General features: G+C 40.6%; 1 protein-coding gene across 3 annotated transcripts in view; it reads right to left on the bottom strand.

Annotated features, from left to right (window-relative positions):
- Positions 1-22198, bottom strand: part of ssbp4 (single stranded DNA binding protein 4) — a 91688-nt gene that overhangs the window by 49561 nt on the left and 19929 nt on the right. For 2 of the 3 annotated variants that reach the window (XM_025053966.1, XM_008307079.3), the window contains 3 exons: positions 11657-11729; positions 9569-9630; positions 2096-2180 (listed from right to left, as the gene is read on the bottom strand). In XM_025053966.1, coding sequence (XP_024909734.1) covers positions 2096-2180; positions 9569-9630; positions 11657-11729 — 220 coding nt within the window. Of the gene's footprint in view, positions 1-2095; positions 2181-9568; positions 9631-11656; positions 11730-21949; positions 22171-22198 lie in introns of those variants that run through there. The other variant, XM_008307078.3, reaches the window with a different exon arrangement.

The raw sequence follows: 22198 nt of genomic DNA, 5'->3' as shown, positions 1-22198 counted from the left end.
AGCCGGATCAAATGTTAAACAGCGTCCGAATCATTGAACCAGAATAAAAGTTATGTGTACTCTGTAAGCACTAGAGCAAAAGGACCTAACTGCCTTTTCCTTGCTGACACACACTGCCCCCTAATTCACATTTATGTTTCATTAAGTCTCCAGTCAAACACCAAACAGAACGAGTGAGGCTGATTGATTAACATAACCACAGACTGCAACATATGAACTTCTCTATGAGCACATCTTTACAGGCACAACGTGAAGCTTGTAACGTCAGTCTTCCATTGACCTGAGCTGTCAAAGTGGAACTGTAGAAGAGCTGACATGCCATATTCAGCTGGCCTACCTCTGGAGAAAGGTGTAGGAAATTATGGCATTTAGATTAATTAGACACAGTTGTCAGATTTAATTAACTATGAGGTTTAATTAACCATGTAATTAATCTTACGATCGTCCAACAAAGACACACATCACTACGAGCCCACACACACACACACGTTACACAGTACATGCACAACAAATGTAATCTGTTTCAGTTGACAAGAGCTCTCACTTTTGCCATCAAACCTCATAAGAGGGTTCGGCTGAATGGGCGAGTGGCTACAGGCTAAAGGAGGCGGAAAGAAATGTGAATGGTAAGAATAGCAACTCTAATTCATTCTAGCTCTCACTCCAGCACGGGGTGGAACAGTAATCCAAGTTAGCCTCTACTTCAAATACCACTCAAACAGCATGGCAAACCAAAACCAGCATTCATCCATCTTCTGTGCTACAATTCAGAAGGTCGAAGAGAAGCTGGAGCCAATCACAGCCCACAATGGGAGATCCACTCCCTGCACAGCTGCAGGGTTCAATAAAAGACAGAGAATCAGAGGTGTTTAAGGATGTGTACTCTGGTTACAGCAACTCCAATACCTCAAATGTTCTGAAACTGGACGTCCATCCTTAAGAAGACAAAAACTCACAGGATGAGAGGACACAGAACTGACTGACAAAGTCCAGAGCTACGGCCTGGACACAGTACCTGACCATCTACACAGACAACAACAACACAGACTCTGGGAATAATAATGCGGCTACAGCTTCCTTTGTGAAATTTAGTTTTTGTAGTTAGAGCAGAAAGAAAAGGAAATCAATCTTTTAAATAAAAGGTGCAGTAAGAATTCCATTCCAGGTTTAAAACCAAAAGACTGACTCTGATCTCATTGTCCTTGGACTGGTGAGGATTGTAGTTTACCAGGTTGATCATTTTGAACTTGAAGTCTAACTCGACAGCTTACAGTCCCAATGTTTTATTTTAAAGTGACCCAAGTGGGAGCCTGTGTCATTTAAGACATCAACATTCATGACAACCCACATTCAAGTTATCATGTATCACCTTAAAGAAGAAGACAATGTCTGAGAACGCACAGCAGAAAGTCTGAAAAAGGTTAGATTTTTCAGAGGGAGGCAGTATTTCTACACGAACATGGTATTTAGCAAATCCATCTAATGATGTAATAATATTAGTGCAGCTCTAAGACGAATTCAATCAGAATACCATAGCATGATGTTCACAAACTGCCCTTTTCTTCCAGTGTCTGTATGAATCCTGGTACGAGTCGGTGTGTGTGCAGATGTGTGTGTGTTAATGCTGATGTGATCAGCCAGCTCTGCTTTATGTGATTTGACCCCTCAGTCAATGTGAAAGCAGTGTCACAACCTTCCACCTCTGACTGACTCCTTCACTAAAGCCTGAGATGGTGAAACTTCAACATTTTGGGAAACTGTGATCAGTAGCTGTGATTAACCACCGGACAACGGATCAACCCGGATTATTTGAAATGAGGTAGAACCAATCGAAGGCTTCAGTGAGACCAAGAGTTAAGGTACTTCACAAAAACCATGCTTTTTGGTTCAAGGTGATTCATTTCCAGAAGCTATCTTGACCACACACGCTACATTAGACACAATAGGAAACTGATTAAACCAACACGACCAATGGCATTGCAAAATATGTCTCCTTTCTTTTAGACATTAAACATGGAAGCAATAGGAGTGAGACTGTGTGTGTGTGTGTGTGTGTCCTTTGTACACAAACAGTAAGCTGGCTAATTTCACTCACATAGTCATGGAAAGCCTTGGCCTCGCTGGAATGTTCACACGTCTCCCTCCGGTCTGGCGCAGCACAATACAGATCCCAGAATACACTGCAAACAAGGACGAGACAGGGACAGTGGTTAGACACTGCTGTGAGACCCACGGACATAAAATGATCCTGGGCCCAAACCTCTAAGGCATGCGAGGCGTCTGAAGTCCATCTGTTCATCTGAGCTGATTCAGGTTTAACCAGATTAAAAAAATGTAAATCTTTTAAACAATTTTAAATACTAAAAACTACTGGAGTACATTTTTACACACCCTTTTAAAAGTATTAAGAAAAGATACTTTCAAATTCTAATTTCAAACTGTTTTCAAATCTGATGTTTCATGTAGAGAGAGAAGAAAGATCCGACACTGTTCCCTTTATTTAAATCAGGACATGAACTCAATCTGTCCTTTTATGCTGAGGTGTACAATTCTCAACTTGTAAGGACTGACAGTTGTATTCATGTCAAATAACACCGCACTATAATTAAGTTTATCAGCTCCTTAGAAACGCTGATCTAGCTAGTTTACAGCAAAGGAAATGAAAATGAATTTTGTACACCAAAAATTAACCAAAAAAAATCAACTTTGATAGTTTTCCTTAAAACTAAATGAGGTAAAGACATCATTGTGAAGATAAAGTTTTCTTATTATTATTTAATACACAGGTAGGACTTAGAAAGTCAAAGAAAAGCATCACTCAGTATATTAGAGACAAAAACATTCCAGTTTCCAAATGTTCCTTCTAGTCTGACCTGAGGACCAATCAACTGTGAATATGTTACTAAGTGCCCAATCAGCTGTTCTCATACTGGTTAATTAGACCGATCCTTGGACTCCAGGGCAGCAGGGCCAACGGCTCCCACTCCATGCAAGTCCTTAATTATTGTGTTAAAATTAAGAACCTGAAAACCCAGCTAAGTAAAGAGTTCTCCTTCTGAGATAATCATTTTAGGGACGGCATCAAAACAGTGTTGGTTCTTAGGTGAAGCTTTTACATGAATTTGTTGTGTGATTGTTTGAGGAACAGCTGTAAAATCAGCAAGTTGCCCTGAGGCATCAGAATTTTTTTTAGTGGAAAAAACCTTCGTGCAATTAACTCTAAAAACATTTTTTCCATCAAGAGAATAAAAATACAAAAATAGATTTTCTTAAAATACATTTCAAACCTGGAGCCTTTTCTGCCAGCATCTGAAGTAAGATACTGTTATTAAAGCATTCACACGTTGGAATACAGAGTAGATCCAGAGGCCTGCAGAAAAAAGGGGGACCGTGGACACATGCTGTGTGTGTGTGTGTGTGTGTGTGAGTGTGTGTGTGAGTGTGTGTGTGTGTGTTTTGCTGGCCTTCTGTCACTGAACAATAAAGCCAGTATACATTATCATATCTATTGGCTGTCGTTGAGGAGGTTGCCACTGTGTCACTCAAGCTGCTGCACAGAAGCACACTCATTCCAAATCCAGTCAGGGACAAGAAAAGATACAACTAGTTACCCAAACACCACCAGGTTACTGGCACAAGGGGGAGAGCGACATGATCCGACATACGCAGGCCTCTGCAGCCTTATATAAATTCCATTTTGACCTGCTGACCTGTGTCTTTCTGAGCTGAGAAAAATCTCATTCCTTCTCTTTGTAGCAGGAGCAGCGTCATTGTGAAGAAGGGTTGAAGCCTGATATTGTTTTATAGGGTTGACAGACATCAGATACATCTTTTTTTTTGCATAAAGTCAAAATTGAAGCAAAGAGGAAATGAAAGGTAGGGCGTTCGGAAGGCAAAATATTAAACTGCTTTAGCAGGGACGAGCAGCTGACTGAAAACAGCGGCCTGTCATCAAGAAACTATATAATAATAATAAGTAACTGTTCTATGCTGTTACTTTGATGTTTGTGATTCTGATTATGTCAATCTTTTAAAAATATTAAATTACAGCATCATGTGTAGTTTTTGTTCAAATACAGTAAAGACAAACCAGGTCTGGTGGCGATGGACTTGTTCTTCCCTTATTTCATAATCCATCAAAAACAAAAACAAAAACTGGGTCATAAACACTCATTTTTCTTCCTCACATTACACATGCCACCTGTGTAATGTAACGCTTTACACACTCATGTCCTTAATTTAGATAAGACAAGTAGTGAATGTCACATATCTGTACAACATCTTTTGTCTTGTCGATCTCATAACGGCTGAGAAGTTGCAGGTGAAGCAGAAGGCATCTCTGTCACATTTTAATGAGTCCTGTGCCTAAACTTTACATGGAGTAGAATAATGCTGTGTGGTTTATTTAATCCTGAGCAGATGCCAACACAATACAGTCAAATCATCAGTCAAACATCTTTGGCTTTTGTGTTCTTTTTATCAGCAAAAATCTTTGAGATTCTAATGTATAGAGTGAAAAGACAAAAATATGATAACCACCAGTCAGGAAACAGCAATTCTGACAGTGTATTTATTTTAATTATTTATTTGTCTAATAATTATTAGACAATATTTATTTAATGTATCACTTTAAGTAATTAATCACATGATTTTCCACAGTTAATTTACAAAGAATTTCTAATGTAGCACACATTTTTATCTTTTTAATATATTTTCATGGTATTTTTATTTAACATCAATCCAAAACCATGGAGTACAGTGTAGTCTACAATATTCTCTACACAAAACTATATATAATATATCCAATAAAAATAATGCATACATGAAAAACTATCCTTCAGCATCACCTGGCAAACTGAAGCCTGAGAGCCAACAACAGATAAGTCCATTCACTGACATGTTACATTAGCCACACACTTAGCTCTCACTGTTTAAGGTTAATTGGGTTTAAAATGAACCTGTGATCCAAGAATTCAAAACATTCTGCATGATTTAAAGTCAAGGCACTGCTCACTTCATGGTGCTACAAGTAGTAACTGGTGGCATTTTGAAACAGCGTGCTTTATAGATTTAAAATATGAAGCAACATTTGAAACTGCATCTGCACACACACCCACAGACACACACACACACACACACCAAGTCCGGAACAAAGGGGGAAAAAAGGATTAGTGATTGACCGTACAAAAAAAGACAATTAGTAAATTTAAATGTCATCGTGATAATTGTTTGCAATTAACTGCTCTGAAGCCAAAGCCAGTGGTTTCATTGTAATTTTCTATTGTGTTGAGGAGAGTAAACAAAAAGGCACCAACACAAGCTTCTGGCAGATCCACATAATAACCCTGTGAGCCTCAGCATCAGTCTGAAGACAGAAATTAAGAGTGACAACATAACAAGAGTCAATCATCTGACGGACAGAGCCTCAGAGTTTAAGAACCAGAATCCAGAAAATACTGTTACAAACACCACTGCTTAGTATCGTTTTATTACGACACTCTCTTCTTCATGAGACAAAACAAAGCAATCAAAGAGATGATGCAAAGAGGAACAACCCTTGTTCTTGTCTCTGTTACTCGATTTAAGCACCAGCTATTCTCCAGAGCAGCAGAGGATACAGTGAGCAGGAGACACCGACAGCATCAATGCGCCATGTAAATCAGAAACACTCCCGCTGGACTGTACTTAATAAATACAGTACTGTCAAGGCATGATGATGAACAGCTTAGAGAGAACAAATAAATGAAGTCCTCCGTTAACGGTGGGGAGCTGTTCCTCCACTGAAACTGAACTCTGCTGCACCAGGAAGAGATTCCGGAAAAAGAGAGTCCAAGTGTCCAAGTGGTAATTGAGTGGATTAACAGATGCCAAAGGCACTCACACTGGGTAGATGAATTGACTACATTTATTGGTATTTCACACAGGTTTTTAATTCAATACCGCACCACAAACTAACAACAAATGTGCTGTATACTGCAAAGCTGCAAAGTCACACAAGAGATGATATCAGTATATCTGATGACCTACAGTGACTCTGTTTCTAACAGATGTAACGACTGAAGTAGGCCAGAAAAAAATGCTGCTTCCATTTGTGTATGTCAACACAGGGTTTCCACTTCACCAGAGGAGAAACAGGAGTGACAAGTGAGATACTGCATCGAAGAATGTTTAGTATTCTGTTTTGCTTCTGCTGCCATTGGTGTTACCTACAAATTGAGGCATGGTGCTTTGGCCCAGAGGCAATGTCTCTGTCATTGGTGTAAAACCCCAGGGTTCACCTCCTGGGCAAGTTCGGATCCCGGTTAGGGCGGTTGGTACCTTCCAGTGGACTCACCACCTGCAGGAAGGTTTAGGGGGGTGGGTATGTGATGCAGTGTGAGGTGGGTGGCGGTCATGGAGACTGTTGCCCCCGCGAACCGGTAACGGATAAGCGGATGAAAATAGATGGATGGATGGACAAATTGAGGCCCTTGTCCGTCTACCACCACTGTTGTCACCCTTTCAGTACGACCCAGTGGGTCATCAACACTTCATCCACTTGTTGCAACTTTACAGCATGACTGTTTACTCAAAAGGAACCATTACGGTTTTCTGGGTGTGTTACTACTGCTTAGGCCCACACAGAAGCAGAGAGTTTGTACCTCTATCCCAAATGGGCAGTTTACACAAAATGGCAAGGTATGAGAGTCCTACATTAAACAGACAGTGTTAAAGGGCGCTTGAGGATTAGAAAGGTGACACAAAAACTGTAATAATAATCTTACTGAGTTTTAAGTCAGTGTCATTCTACGATCAAATTATCCTCGTCTTTTGGATGTTTCTCACTTTTGGTTTCTGTACCTCTATGCCACTGGTTCTTAACCTTGTTGGAGGAACTGAACCCCACCAGTTTTATATGCACATTCACCGAACCCTTCGGTGATGTCCAGGCGGAGGCGGGGGGGGGGTGTCATCACGAATCATATGAGTTGGTGTGTGTTTGCAGTGGTTCTAAGAACCACTGCTCTATGCTAATGCCCATTAGCTTTCCAAAAATGTATTCTGAAACACAGAAGCTTGTGTACTGTGCCAATCATGGAAGTAACAATCCTGTAAGTGGGTAAATGTTGATGCAATGATGGAACAACATTCTCATGGAAATATCATGACCAAATGTCGCAGACAATTAGGAGACTGCTGTTAAGGTTTTTTCCCCATCTCAGATGTTTACATTTTGAAATCTGGATAATACGACAAGTAAAGAAGAAAGGAAAATCTGACAAGCGGAGGAAAAGGGGCAAAAAAAGATGAGGAGAAAAGTCTAATACTGTTTGTACAGAACAGTCTGGACATTTGAGAGTGGCTGTGCTCTCACTGTTTCCTCTGCTCCTCACGAACAAGAATCTCAGCCAGAGGCAATCACAAGGAGAATCCTGCTACATGCTGCTGTTGTTCTAAGGTTTTCATAAGCGCGTTAATGTTTTCCATGATTGGCATGGAGGCGGGAGAGTGGCCGAGGGTTCACTGGCCATCCAGTGAAAACTGGTTAAAGGAATTGATTTGGGGATAAGGAGGAGACAACAAGCAGCAACCAATAGAGAAGCAGCTAATGACACAATCAACACCTGCAGTCCTCACTGAGCTCTTTCTTTATCCTTCCACCCATAACAACAGATGTGTTTGAGTGACCATCCCCGGCAGCCCCCTGCCCCTTTCTGAAGGCCCCCTGCCCCCAACAATGCTCTCCTACAGGAAACGGCGACAGAGGCACAGACAGGAGGGATGGTGCTGAGGAGGGGACAGCTATGTTGAGGCTTGGTCGGTGGTGGGGTCAGGGTCTTGGATTTGGCTGTTTAACACAAAAGGAGCCAGGAATGCAAAGAGTTAATCCATTCGTGGGTCTCTCTAACACAAACAAAGGGACAAGCCTCCAGACAAAGGTGGAGGGAGGGGGACTGAAGGGTGAGGCACGAGAGAGCTTGGTGGTTTTCTTACCATCTGGAGCTTTTGTTTTGGGAGAAGCTAGGGTCTGGGATTGGGTAGGGGGGAGACAGGGGTGTGTATGAGAGATGGACACAGGGCTCCAGGACTCTACTAAATAAACCCCACCCCAGAGATTTATTTTCTCTCCACGTGCTGCGTGGCCTAGACAGATGCCCCTCAGTGAGGTCACTGCAGAACTGGAGCTTTGTCCTGAACAGTTTGGCTGATCATCAGCCAGCTCTTCAACTGCTCTCTGACACACACAAATACAGACAACCACACACTGGTGAAGTACGGTATATCACAACAGTCGGAAAACAACATAGTTTCACTTTTCCTTCCACCCCTCCACACACAATCAACCACTGAGGTTTGGTCAGAGGCCAGTGTACTCTCCAAGCAGCACGGTATGTTTGTCTATGTCATTCTGTCAGTATTACTGGGAGTCATCCAACTGAGAACTGTCATATTAAAAGAAACTGGAGTCTTTAAGGCACATTATGAACTGTGTCAACATGCTGCACAATAATAACACATGTTGAGCCACAGTGGATAAATGAATGAAGCTGTATGTCCAGGTTCATTACACAGGGCCAGCCAGGGGTCTTTGCTGATGAGTGGTATAACATGAATGAAAAACAAAGTGGACCCTGTTAAACCTCTTATCCCGGCTCTCCTTTTTTTTTACTCCTGCTTTTCTTCGCTGAGAATACAGCAGCCAGCCTTCATTTACATCCCGCCCAGCTGCCAGCTTTCTTTACTAAGCCTGATTAACAGGGACATCCGGAGGTAGAGTCCCAGGGGTTGTCACAGAACTTGGTTGAACTACATTTTTGTAATTATGCTTTTAAGGAGTACCTGAGTATCTAACTTTGACTGTTGACTGTCCAGAAAAAGGAATTCCACTCCACCAGTTATGTCACAACACGGCAGAAAGGTGGTTAGAACCACAGCTGCAGGTTAAAATGTTTTATCAGGTGAAATGACTGAATGGATACAAATAAAGTAAGTTGCCTGCTTCAAAAAATACAATAGTCAGTAGTCAAACATCATTGATCCAGACATAAAAATCTGCAGGTAGACGTTTACAGTTTGTCGTCTTATTAAGAAGGGCTTAATAAAAACACATTTGCTTAATGTAATTTCTAATAATCTTATCTTTTCTATTTCTTCTTTGATTTGTTCTTTTTGGCAAAAAGAAGCAACGTTGCTTTTTGATTGATGATATTGAGGATAGATATTGGTGATGCTGACAGGAGTCCAGATTATCTGTTGAGCAGTGTTAGAAAGTCTTAATGATCTCTGGATATACAGTACCTTCTAATTTCATTATGACAGCAATCCTCCTCGTACTGACTTGACTTTGAGCAGCAGAGGAAGTTAGCTGACTTGTCACTCACAGGGTCACCGGGAGTACAACACTAACACATGTGAGAAGATGCACTTAGCATTCCTGTAAATTACAGAGCATCTCCACCCCTTCACATTCCTGCAGACCATCAAGAGTACTCCTGAGGTATGAATGTGAACTGTCGAAAAATGCGAGCCTTCATTCGAGTGTGTGTACTCATAATGTAGTAAAGTGATGAGATAAATGTATACATACCACCACCACGAGTGTAAAAATCCTGGAGGTTCCCCAAGTGTAATGTTTTTCTCCCATCGGATCTAAGAGAAAGAAATGAGATGGAGAAAAAGGGATTGGTCAGAAAACACAGAAGGGATTAGATATTGCAGCATGGTTTATGCATAAAGTAATGATTTTGCTCCACTGTGCTCCCTACTCTGAAGAAACAGGGCAGTAGTCAGACAGAAGAATAGGCTGACTGGTAGTGCAGTGCAGTGCAGTGCAGTGTAAAGTTTAGGATAAGAAGCAGCAGCCCTATCCACTGCCCTCAAACCCAGCACAGCTCCTGCCTGTATCTGGACACTGAGATAAGATCCTGTGAGAGATAGCAGTCCTGGTTCCTGCTTGAACACAGCTGGCGTGACTCGGCACACAGCACACAAAGATTGAATGCAGTCTGTCTGAGATGATTCACCTCAGTCTGCTGAGAACTGCACGAGAGCAGCAAAACAAATTCTCAGGTCTAAAAATATAAACAAGGGCAAAATATACGGGGGTCCCATCGCCAGGTTTCTATTCATGTTCTGTATCTTTTCCATTGATTTCTCCTGTGGTCGTGTGTCTGCTACAGTACACGTAGGTGTGGGTCCGTGGGTTCAATGCTGCTAAACAGCTGAGAGCCGGAGAGCATAATGTGTCAGTTCTCTTGGGGAACAGACGCATACAGTTCACATACAGTACTGTAATACAGTGTGTGTGTGTGTGTGTGTCTGAGTACTTGTGTTTGTGGGCTTCTTACTGATGGATGAACAGAAGCTAGCTGAGGCTGGAGAGTACAGGTGAGAGTGTTCTGATTAGATGGAGCTGACCAGGTGTCTACCTCTGACGTTAGAACTACATTTTCTATGGAAACTCAAACGTGTGTGTGTGTGTGTGTGTGTGTGTGTGTATGCTGAACACAGGCGTTCATTTATATCATTACTATTTATTTCCATCAAACATTTCCAGACAAACTCGCATATAAAAGTGTAATATACACACCACATGGAGATATTTGTATCTGCAGGTGAGTTTTTTTTTTTACCTCAAACTGACAAGTCTGTCCTAAAGCATGGGTTTAGAGTTAGAGAATACACCTTGATTCCTCATAGTGAGTTATGAAGAGTGTTATAAAATGCTGTGAAAAAAAGCGAGGCACTTGATAAATGTATAAAAATGGAACAATGAACAGGAATGTGAGGGTGAGGTTAATAACAATCATTACATGTGAGGTTATGAACAATCTTGTTGTTGTTGATGTAAACGATTTGACTATAATTGTTAGTCATTTATAACTAATATTCTGTATTCTGTTGTGTGGGGGTGAATCACACCTACAGCGTATGGAGTGCCTCATAGGTTTGTAATGCTAATTACATGTCGATTTAAAGCGCTATGAGAACAAATTCCGATTGTTTCAACCCCTCAGGTGCCGTTTGTCGTCATGGTTGAATGAATGACAGCTGAACGATGAAGTCTTGCTCCTACTTGATATTAAAGCCTTCTCTCAGTGTAGTGGGAAGTGTTGTATGAAATGCAGCTGAATCGAACTGATGAGCAGGATCGGTGAAAGGCTGCCGCACTCGTACATTAGCAGAGAGGGTGTGCATTTAGAACGTGTTCGAAACACATTAGAGTCTATACTGTATGTCTTTGACACATTAGGTTCTAAATACGAGCCTAATAAACCTGTGACGAGTGGAAATGTGCCAACAAAGTCAAGAATTAAACTCACACCCAATTTAACTAACCAGGGACTTATTGCGTTTTCTAAATGCCATAGCAGAAAGTGAGCAACAGCACATGCTCACAGTGTGTCAAATTGCTAATTATAAACAGTTTATGATTACAAATTAGTGCTAATAATGAAGGGTGAGTAATCACATTAAGTAGCCCAAATGATGCCATATTTACAGTGACCCAAATTAGTAAACAATGAAGGGAACACTGGTGTTGTTCAGCCTGTGTAAAACAAACACATTAACGCATCAGTCAAGAGCTGCTTGAACTCAGAACAATCTGTAATCTGAATTCCAGTCCTGTTCATACAATAGAATAGGGAGGAGTTCACCTCAAACAATTTCTTACCTCTGACAGGAAGGTCTGTGCGGATTTCTGTGCGCCGACATGCAACAAATATTCGTACACATATAAAGCTAACCTGGAAGAGACAAAGAGAGAAGTCCAATCAGTGTCACAGAAGATTATATTCAAAATCACATGTCCTTTTAATCTCAGTCTTTCATCTTATTTCAGAGCATCAACAATAGGTAGAAAATCACCTCTGTCTGAGATGTGACTTGGATAAACAAGATTGACAGAGTGACGGTGGTATACATTGCAGACAGGTTGTAAATGCGTGATGTAAAGCGCTGCAGCTTTGAGCTAAAGAGCCTCTGTGGCACTCGGCCACATCCCTGTGGTTTTGGGAAGTCTGCTGTTGAGGCACACAGTCTGAAAACAAAAACAGCGCAAACCGATAAACCTGTGGAGAATCAGGAAAGAAGAGAGTTCTCAGATGTGGCTGAACTTAGCCTCACAGATAATTACACACTGTACAGTGTGTGAGCTTCTCATCATACCTCATGGAGAAACTTACTTCTATGTCAACAGTGGAAAGAAAATAACCAAATAAAAAGTGTAACATGGCTTCAAAAGAAATGTAAACACGTCATCAGCCCATAATATTTTTAGAGATCATATGTTTTATAAAAACTGCAAACAGTCACATGCTTAATCAAGAATAGTTTGTTTGTTATGTTGTTGCCTATGCAAAGCTCAGAGAGAAACTCTAATGAATAGAGACTCTGAGACTAAATCATAATTTAAGGCAAATGTATTGTTCTCTACTGTAACCAATTAGAACGATTAATTGACACATCATTGGAAATTTACTTCTTCCTTATTTTAATTCTTTAATAAAATCAGTGATAAGGACTTTCTCTGATCACGTTTTACTCTGTTCCATAATACTGTTTTCTGCAGTATAACATTTTTTCCATCTTTGCACAAGGGTTGAATAAAAAAAAGAAATAAAATGAGAACGTTCCAAACAAGGAAAAACAAGGAAGAAAACTAAAATAATAAGATGAGAGGCTTTCTGTGCTGATTAAGGACTAAGAGTGACTCTTAACCCTTTACTTCCAGGACAGTTATGTGATCTGCATCTGGTGCCATTGTTCAATTTTTGGTTGGGGGGCACATCCAGGGGGTAGAAGATCATAGACCGACAGTGGATGTGCCCTCCATTTTTTTTATATTTGAAGACACATGAAAATACATTTGTCAAGCGTCCACAGTGTAACCACAACTTCCAATGAGTCCAACTTGTTGTTTTTTAGAAAGGGTTGAAGTGTGGTTGTCATGGCAACAAGACTAATAAGACATGAGATCAGACCTGTTGTATACATTATTGACATGAAAAAAAAAATTCTGGTGTTTGAAACAAAAAAAACAGACACTGCTGTTATTCTTGAGAATTAAATACAATTTTCTGTTCCTTCTGGATGTAAATTTACTCTTATTTACACTTGTTAAAATAACTAATGTTCAGTTTGAAAACAAGTCTGTCAGGTTTAAGACAAGAACTGAGAGCTGGTTTCAGTCATTTAACAAGTGAATCTTAAACAGTTTCGTCATTTCACAATTATTTTATCATTTGAAACTGCGTTGGGTTCATAAAGTCTAAGACATTGAGTGGATGTTATTCATTAGAGCACATTCATGTACACTTGTCTAATCATCCAATACTTAAGTGTCAAGGGTAAACATTTTTTGTATAGAATAATGAATGAAAGCCTATTACAAAAACTTGATTTTGTAAAGAAGATTTGCAATTAACCCCATTAATCAAACTGGATAAGCTGTTGTTTTAGTAAGAAAAATTATGTTTCCTGGATCACACTCATTTGTGTCAAAGTTTATTGGTATATTGTCAGCCCCAGGCAGTGTCACTCTCCCAAGTCCAATAGAAATCTATTCAGGAGACTTTGCGTAATCCGGCTTTCAAATAAACCAGCCAACACAGGTGGAAACATGACCTGCTCCGAGGAGGTAACAGGAGTGTGTTTTCACACCAGAAAAAATAAAACAGGAGTGCTCCACAGACAATCAACTGATCACCATGAGTAGCATGGCTCCAGAACCAGAATATATTATTGAAACACATCAGTCCATATTTGTACATCCTTCTCTAACACTAATCTACAATGTGAAATCAAGACTGCTATAACAAGTTCAGTTTTATTAAATAATTTGCCACAAACTACAAGACAGTCAACTTGATGTTCCCAACTGATCAAAATCTAAACAACTAATGTACAGACATGCATGTACTCATAACATTCACAACAAAATCCATGCTTTATCCCTGCTCACTGAAGTCACTTAGTTGCGTCCAGAAGATTTGCATCAATTAGCGGTTAAAGACCACATCTTTACATATACAGTGCTTGGAATTTTGTCATGTTTTCAGTAAACATCTTTGTGACTGTCCATTACTTTTTTTGAAGTGAACCGTGATGTCAATACTAAGGTATGTACCACACTGTAGCCTTACTGCGCTGTTAAACCCCTAATTCCAATACTCATATTTGTAAAATGAAGATAAGATAACGTTTATCACCTTCGACAAACCCTGCATTTGTCGAATGCTGTTTTTTCAAACATCAAAGTCAAGGCTGCACGGCTTTCTCAGGACTTAAACTCTGGACATAAGTTAGAGCAGTCTCCTGCCTGAGGGGCCAGATCTAGGACAAAAGACATCCACGTATATTTCACTGGAGCTCATAAACCTTAAAAGCTGAGAGCACATGGTAATAATTGTAGGGTCCACTGGTCCTGTCTTTTCTCTTCTCTTTTTGGCAGCTGTATTTCAGAGAGTAAATCAAACTCTTGTAACACTTTTCTTTACGTGCGGTCTGCCTCTGACCACATTTTCTGACCTTCCTTTCATTTGGAAATACTGTTTTTAGCCAGGTTTGTGCACCACTGCTCTGAACCGTTGGAGAGCATTTAAGTTAGCAAGGTTTTTCTAAGAAGAGAGGCAAACAAAAAAGAATTTAGAAAACAGTGTGAAATACCCTGTGGGTACGTCAGCTCCTATATATCCAGCTCAACCTCTACAGTATCGAACAGAGATTCCCAGGAGCACCGCAGCAATGAAATTTTCATGGCAGAGCCTGCTGTGATCTGAGGGCCTATATGCCCCAGCGATGGTCACCTGCCCCATCTGCAATGCATTATTTAAAAACACTCATGCAATGCAGGCTTCAGGGGACACCTTTTGATACTCTGTCATAAGCAGTGAGAGGAGGTCGATGGAGGAGGAGGAGAAACAGATGCCAAGGAAGTCCAGGTAGATAAAGAAGATATGGAGGCGTGAATGTAGTGCACATGGAGAGCTGTTAAACTGAAGGTCAAGGCCTAAACACTTCCCTCTGTGGACACACTCGACCTGAATCCCTTCTTGAACAACCCTGTAGTTACACATGTCACTCAGGAATAAAAGATGAGACGCAACAAGACAAACCGCAACCACACACCGTCCACCAAACCTCTCACATTTCCTCTGAAGCTGCTCACGCTCTCTGTCCTCGTCCACAGATTCAAGACGCATGTAGGATGAAGCAAATACATCACATTCTTCCTCAAGACGTCAGTCAGAGGTGAAACATTTGACTTCAGCAAGGTCAGTTACATAAGACACTTAGGTTTGCATTTCTAACAAGTCTGACCTGGTATAACCTTTTACCAGGTAAAAACAATGGACTATGGAAGGTCTTATAAACCCAGCTTTTTCTGACCAATATTTGACAAAATAATTCCTTGAATTTCTGAAATACTGAGAAAGTCACATGACTTCAAATCTGCCAGAACCACTGTGTATACTGATGACTATTTTTGTATGAACAGATATTTTTTTCAAACAATATGCACTAAGGTTTTAGCTCTGAGCGGTAGCTCTTTTATGACTGTGGAAACACAGCTCTGCCAGAAAAGGGTCAAAAATCTGATACAGCTCCATGCTGGCCCTAACCTCATGTGCCCTAACTAATGCTCTGCTCAATGTCCACATATCAAGCAGATCTCTCTTTTCACCTCCTTCCCAGGAAACACACCTGACATTTAGCCCCAGGCTGCCCCATCCTGTCTTCCCTTTCTCTCTCTCGCCTCCAGAGACAAGGTCCTCTCAGCTGAGTTTAGCCAGCTAAAGCACAGACAGTTAGCAAATTATCTTTCATGTCTTCATTTCAATAATTCAGCAGACAGAGCAGGGGCAGGGTGAGGTTAGGTTTGTAGGGAGGAAGTGATGGTAGCAGGGTGGAGGCGCTAACTGCATCTGCCTTCAAACTCCATCCAGTGTCTTTCAGGAAACAATATACAACATGCATAATGCATAGGGTCGGTAGCTATCTCAAACATAGCTTGAAGAGAAAAGATGGAGAAAAAAAAAACAGAAAACACGATTTTCTAAATATTAAATATTAACAACATCTTATATAAGCTGTATAGAACTGACACCGTGGCGGTGTTGAACAGGTGCAAAGATAATGATGTATCACTTGTCAGAGAATAAAAGGTTGGATGACACCTGGGATACTGTAAAGATGGACACCATGACGCACTGAGGCTTAAACAGTACCTACTACAGTACACAGATATTAGAGTACAACCAGGTAAACAGCTTCTACCACTTTTTCCTTTTCAGTGCCACTGGGTGGGGCTGGAGTTGGTCAAGTAGTCGTCGAGAGAAGAACAGTTCATTAGTGCATCACAGGGCCAGACAACCATAAGTGCTCACACTGATACCTGTAGTCGTTTTAAATTGTACCTGAAGAAAACCCATACACACAGAGGGAGAACATGCAAATTGTTCACTAAAAAACCATCAGTTACCAGTGGGAATCGGACCAGTAAATTACATGCTACACACCACCCCTCCACTTGAAGTCAAAGGGGCAAATGCTTTGCTGCACCACAGATAATGTTATATAACACAGAGTTTTCAAAGACCAACCTTTCAAGGTGTGAAATAAGTAAAAGGAGCATCAAGAGTCACCCCTTGCAGTGAACCTACATTTCCTATTTTCAGTGTTTTCATTAATTTCCTAATGCAAGGTGAGCTTTATTTCCAGGACATGTCTCTAGACATGTTGTTCAAAATGATCTGAATGAGTTCACCTGGTTTAAAATGACGTCTTTGATTCGATCATTTTCTACTTGAACTGTGAGATCTGCATAAAATATTTTCTGATCAGGTTGTATCTGAGCACTGTGACCTAACTGTGGTGTAAAAAGGTAATGTTTACAGCAGAGACGCTGCAAAAAAATTAAATAAAATAAGATTTGACTATGGTGGGGCTGCTGTAAATCACTGCAGAGGAAATTCCTTTTTACTACTTGATACTACTGATAACTTGTTGACAATTCAAGTCACTCACACACAAAACACACTTAGCATTCAAAGAAATTCTTACTGATTTTTGGTAAGAGATGATATTGAGATAGATGGAATATTTTTCTTATCACTTATCAGAAACTACTCCTTTCACTGCACTTCACGGGGCTAATGTGACGTAACTTACCAAAGGAAATATCCTCTGAAATAATTCCCATGTCAAAATACCATAGTATCTCTTAACTTTGAAGACACACTCCCCACTATGTTCTGGTAAGAGTCGTACCACACACACACTTTTGCACTCTCTTGCCAAAGCATTTAACAACTTTTTTTGCACAGAGTCTCAATATTTACACTGACTCCTTGTTTCAAGAGTGAAAACTAACAAATTTGTGCAGATGCATCCAAAGTGGCAGACGAAAAGGAGCATTAATTGACTGTTGACACATGTGAATGGAAGCACATTGAGCCAAAGAGTGCTGAGGGTAAATCAAGGGGTTCTTTATCTTCGGAGCAGTGTTTCAGCCCATGCTGGTGCGCGGCTCTTTATATTTCTGTCAAAAGGCTAAAATGCAGATGGCAGTGCCATCTGTGAAGAATCAAAACCATGCATTCAGACCTGAAGATCCTCATTAAGCTGCGTGTAAATACACGGGAGGAGTTATAAGATGTAACACACCCCATGTTGAAAACAAACTGATTAACTTTACACTCGATGATCTTTTCTCCCAGACTGATACAAAAATAATTAAACTACCCTACATCTGTAAACAAACAGAACAAAAGAGTCGACTACTTCACTGAGGTCGGATCATCTGTGGATTATCTTTAGGTTCTTGTCTTGTATTCTATCAAATGTAACATGATCATGTCCTCCCTCTATACATCCATATATTTTCTCTGGAGTTTTGACTTCCTGCTGCACAACAGATCCATCCTATACGTCTTCGTGTCTGAACTATCTCAGTTTTGCCTCTAACTTTATCATCAAACTCACAGCTCTTCCTCTGACATTTCTTTTTCTAATCCCCTCAATCATGGCAACAGAGACTCCAAATTTTAGCATCTTTGACTCTGACACTTTGAGCTTAGCCTACTGTCCTGTACACAGCATCACTTTCTTCAAATAACATCTTAGCAGCCCTCTATACCACCTTGTTAATCTTCCTCTTCACTCTTTCTGATATATCCTCTCAATCCACCTTGACTGTACCCTAGCTTCACCTCTTTTACACACTGTCCATGGCTGTGAATGATTGACAACAGGTACTTGAGCTCTTCCACTTGTACTAACACTATGTTTTGAATCTTCACTTTTGCATTTGCTTCAATGTAAAAAAAGAAAAGAAAAGAAAAAGCACACAGAAACATGTGTACATCCCTGCTACAGACCTTCACCTTTCAAGATTCCTTCTATTTCACCGGTACACTCCTTTATTCTATAAGGAACTGCATACAGCAGATTTCTACACTTGTGTGGCAGCACAGGGTAGAAATCACATCAGCGTAAAATCGGACGATTTTCAGCAGAACCAGTCCTGATTGGTGACTGGTTGGTCGGTTAGAATGAGGATTTTCAGTTTTGCAGCAGATCATTTTGTCTGTGCATTCGGTTACGGGGGAACATGAGAGGAATCTCAAACCAAGAAAGCTCCAATCTTGCTTTTTGTAACATACTGTATGTAACAGAAAGGTTAAATGGGGGGCAGTCACCACAAAGATGTTCGAACAGCAAACCTAATCTGACACTTAAAACACCACCATACGACCGAACGTGCATATCTAGCAGAGGCTAACAACAGGATAGCATCTTTGTTTTCCCAGACGTAGCGTTACCAGAGCTGTTTCAGGTGATGTCATGCTATGTTAGCAGCCTGCTAAAAACCTTACCTTAAAGCAGCTCGGAAAACCACCATTAGTGCCATTGTGTCTCAGGGTGTCTATGCTGCCATAACCGCTCAGTGGATAGAGACAGATCAATGTCAATTCGTTGAAAAAGCTTTTATTTGACAGAAAGTTAGATCCACAGAAACCTGTTTTCATTTAGTAACTAATTTAAGTCACAAACTTTATTTTGAAATTAACTGAAGAGAAAACCTAAGACCGAGTGCAGTTTGTGGGAAATGTTTCATAATATAATGAGAATACAGTTTTACACAGAAAAATGTGCTGTCAATTGAAGGAAATCAGAATAAGCAAAAATTGTTATCGACAGTTTTAATTTTTAAGAAATTGGACATGGTCAAAACATTGCAAACGATAAATCTCTACTTTGCGTTGGTTTTGCTTCTACAAGATAATTACATTTATGCCTTGATTTCAAATCTTTACAGAAAATAATACAGCTCTAAATCATTCGCTAACGTTTGATGTGGTCTTGCAACATTTTTTCATAATATCCACAACATTGACAGAATTACATTTAGTTCATAAACAGTATTATTAGAATTTAAATGTTTCTTAAAAACCAACATTTCAAATCATTAAAATATTTGCATCTTGTCTTGAAACACAACTCCAATATTTTTCCCATTATCAACGATTTAACTTGATTCTGATACAAGTACATTCAGGCATCTCTCTTTCTAATGCCTTAATATGTAAAGGACTGTATGAATATGTAAATATTATTACCAGCTAGTTCAGTGAAGCGTAGCAGCACCTGCTGGGAACTCCACGTTAACTAGGAAACATGTGTTGTCCCTGCAGGGCAGGTTAAAGTGACAAGACAGGTGAAAGGAAAGGGCAAACAGTGCCATTATGTCTGAACTGTGACTGCAGGCCTGTGTGTGTGCCTGACACACACAGAAACACACTGTTCTACTAAATGTCCACACATTGGCTCATAAATAGAATGAAAGCTCATTCTATCAGAAATAAATGAAAAATATAATTTTTTTGGAAATATGCACGTAAGTAGAAAAGCAAGAGTACCTTCAGTGCATAAGAGGTCGTCACTTTCACTCCTTAGAGGACGCAGGTTTATTTAACATTATTCACTCCTCTTGCACTGCCATTAATATACAGTGCAGTTGCATTGATTTCACCATCAACAACACATGGGATGTGATCCACCTGATCAGGGCAATCAGGAAGGAGTGATGTTTAAAATCACAGTGTTCTAATAACCCATTATCCACTGATCTGTCCTTATCTACAACAAGCAATGAAGACAGGTGTGGGCCTTAATGCAGTGACTCCCAACCCCTGTGCTGTGACACATTAGTGTGCCACGAGCATTCATTAGGTGTGCTGTAAGAAAATTATCCAATATCCAATCTAATTTGTCTCTGATCATCGAAGCACAGTGACAGACAGAGCAATTGAATGCTCTTCCACTAGAGGGCCACAGATGGCTAAAATATGGAAAAAACAGAAATTCATTTGAAGATCATGTGTGTCTTTATTCAATTCCTTTGACAATATCAGCATTATGTTCTACTAAACAGGCTAGGGTTTAATATTGAGTAAGTAAATTGAAATTAGTAGATCATTATATTTAATTATTTACATACTTTAATTATTTTTTATTTTGTTTTATTGTGTTTTTCAAATGTGAACTCGGTTACGTGGCTAAAAAAAGGTTGGGAAACACCAACTCAGTGTGTATCATCATCATCATCATCATCATCATCGTCATGAAAACAGTTCCATGGAGCAGTTCTCATTAAGGATACACTCCAGCACCAACACACACTCACGCAGAGAGAAAGAAACAGACAAAGCTGTTAAAGATGAGAGTAAGTGTAAAATGAAATGCTGATGAAACTCCTTCTGCTGCAGGAAGCTGACAAGCAACACGAAGTCACACGTGTAGAGGAATAAATCACTTGTATTTTATTAGACTGGGATACAACATTTTTCTCTATATTTCTGCACAAATATACTTGTACTGTTCAGAGAAGCTGACTGTGCTTTAAAAATACAACTCCATCTCAGCAGGGAGGGCTTCTGACTCCTCTAACCTCTCAACCTTTCGGGCTCAAAAATAGCTAATGATGACGACCAAAGACTGGACTGCTCTACAAAGTGCTGGGTACAAGTCACTCAATGGTTCCACAAAGACAGAGACAATGAAATAAAGACAGACTATAGCCTGTGATATGAAGAACAATGACATTTAAAAGTTACACCGTCATCCAGTGACAACGAGGCATGGAAATGATACAGATCAACAAAACGAAAACCCCCAATATTATCACTAAATTAAAGCTCTAAAAAGACTTAAACAGTTTAGAGTCACAAACTGAAAAACCGACGGCATATAGTAATTATTAGCTATTCAACAGAAGTCCAGTAAACAAGGAGGCTGCAGTTTGGTCCACACTGGCAGCAGCTGCCACTGTATCTTCCCACTGAATAGATGCTATAAAGTTTAACACTGCTGCAGGAGGACAAAAGTTTTCTCCTCGCAGAAATCAAGCGCAAACATCCTGAGCATGTCTCTCTGGGTTCACCACCACCATCACTCCTCCAGCAGCCTCATCTGCCTCAACTCCCCCGGTGAGAACAGCCTGCAGTGACCCGCACACCGGGCTCCGACACAAACCTCGGGAACACGTTGGGACCGATTTGAAAAGACACGCTAAAGACGCGTCTTCCTTCTCGGCAGCGCAGTTTCAAGACCCGCTGTATCTCACACACCGGAGCACATGCAACACTCCGACAACTGCGCCAAGTTAACGAAGTGTGTGCACGGACGCACACGGTTAGAAAATACCCTGTGCACCACGCCGAACTGGAGTGAAGAGGTAGAGTTAAAATTGTAATAGAGAGATAATTAGTGAAAGACGCACCTCGGAGGTGGGTGAGGGAGGAGGAGTGAGGGCAGGAGCGCACTTTGGTTCCACTACACTCCTTTTAAATTACAGTAGCTATACTTTAGAAAGTTGACTCCCCTCCTCTGGCCGCCGCGTGCAGCATGATAAACAGGTATTAAAATAAAAGTGCAACATAATAAAGCGCATGGTGTGACTTACTTTTCTCTCGCTTGACTATCGGAAGGGACGACAGCTCCTTTACCTTTGGCGTACATGCTGGATTCTGTTTTCAGACTTTTGCCCCACTCAACACCTGTCAAAGAAAGCAGCCAGGAAAACGCTCCATCTCCATAGCTACCCCTTTCGTGTTTTTCCTGCCCCCCTCCTCCTTCTCCTCTCCCTCCTCCTTCTCCTTTCCTCACTCACTCACCCTCCCTCCTACCCCCCCCCCCTTCTCCTCTTCTTCCT

The sequence above is a fragment of the Cynoglossus semilaevis genome, chromosome 2 (genome assembly GCF_000523025.1).
Source record: "Cynoglossus semilaevis isolate Cse_v1.0 chromosome 2, Cse_v1.0, whole genome shotgun sequence".
NCBI classification, from domain to species: domain Eukaryota; kingdom Metazoa; phylum Chordata; class Actinopteri; order Pleuronectiformes; family Cynoglossidae; genus Cynoglossus; species Cynoglossus semilaevis.
Note: the sequence above shows the minus strand (reverse complement) of the source record. Positions and strands in the feature narration are given on the sequence as shown.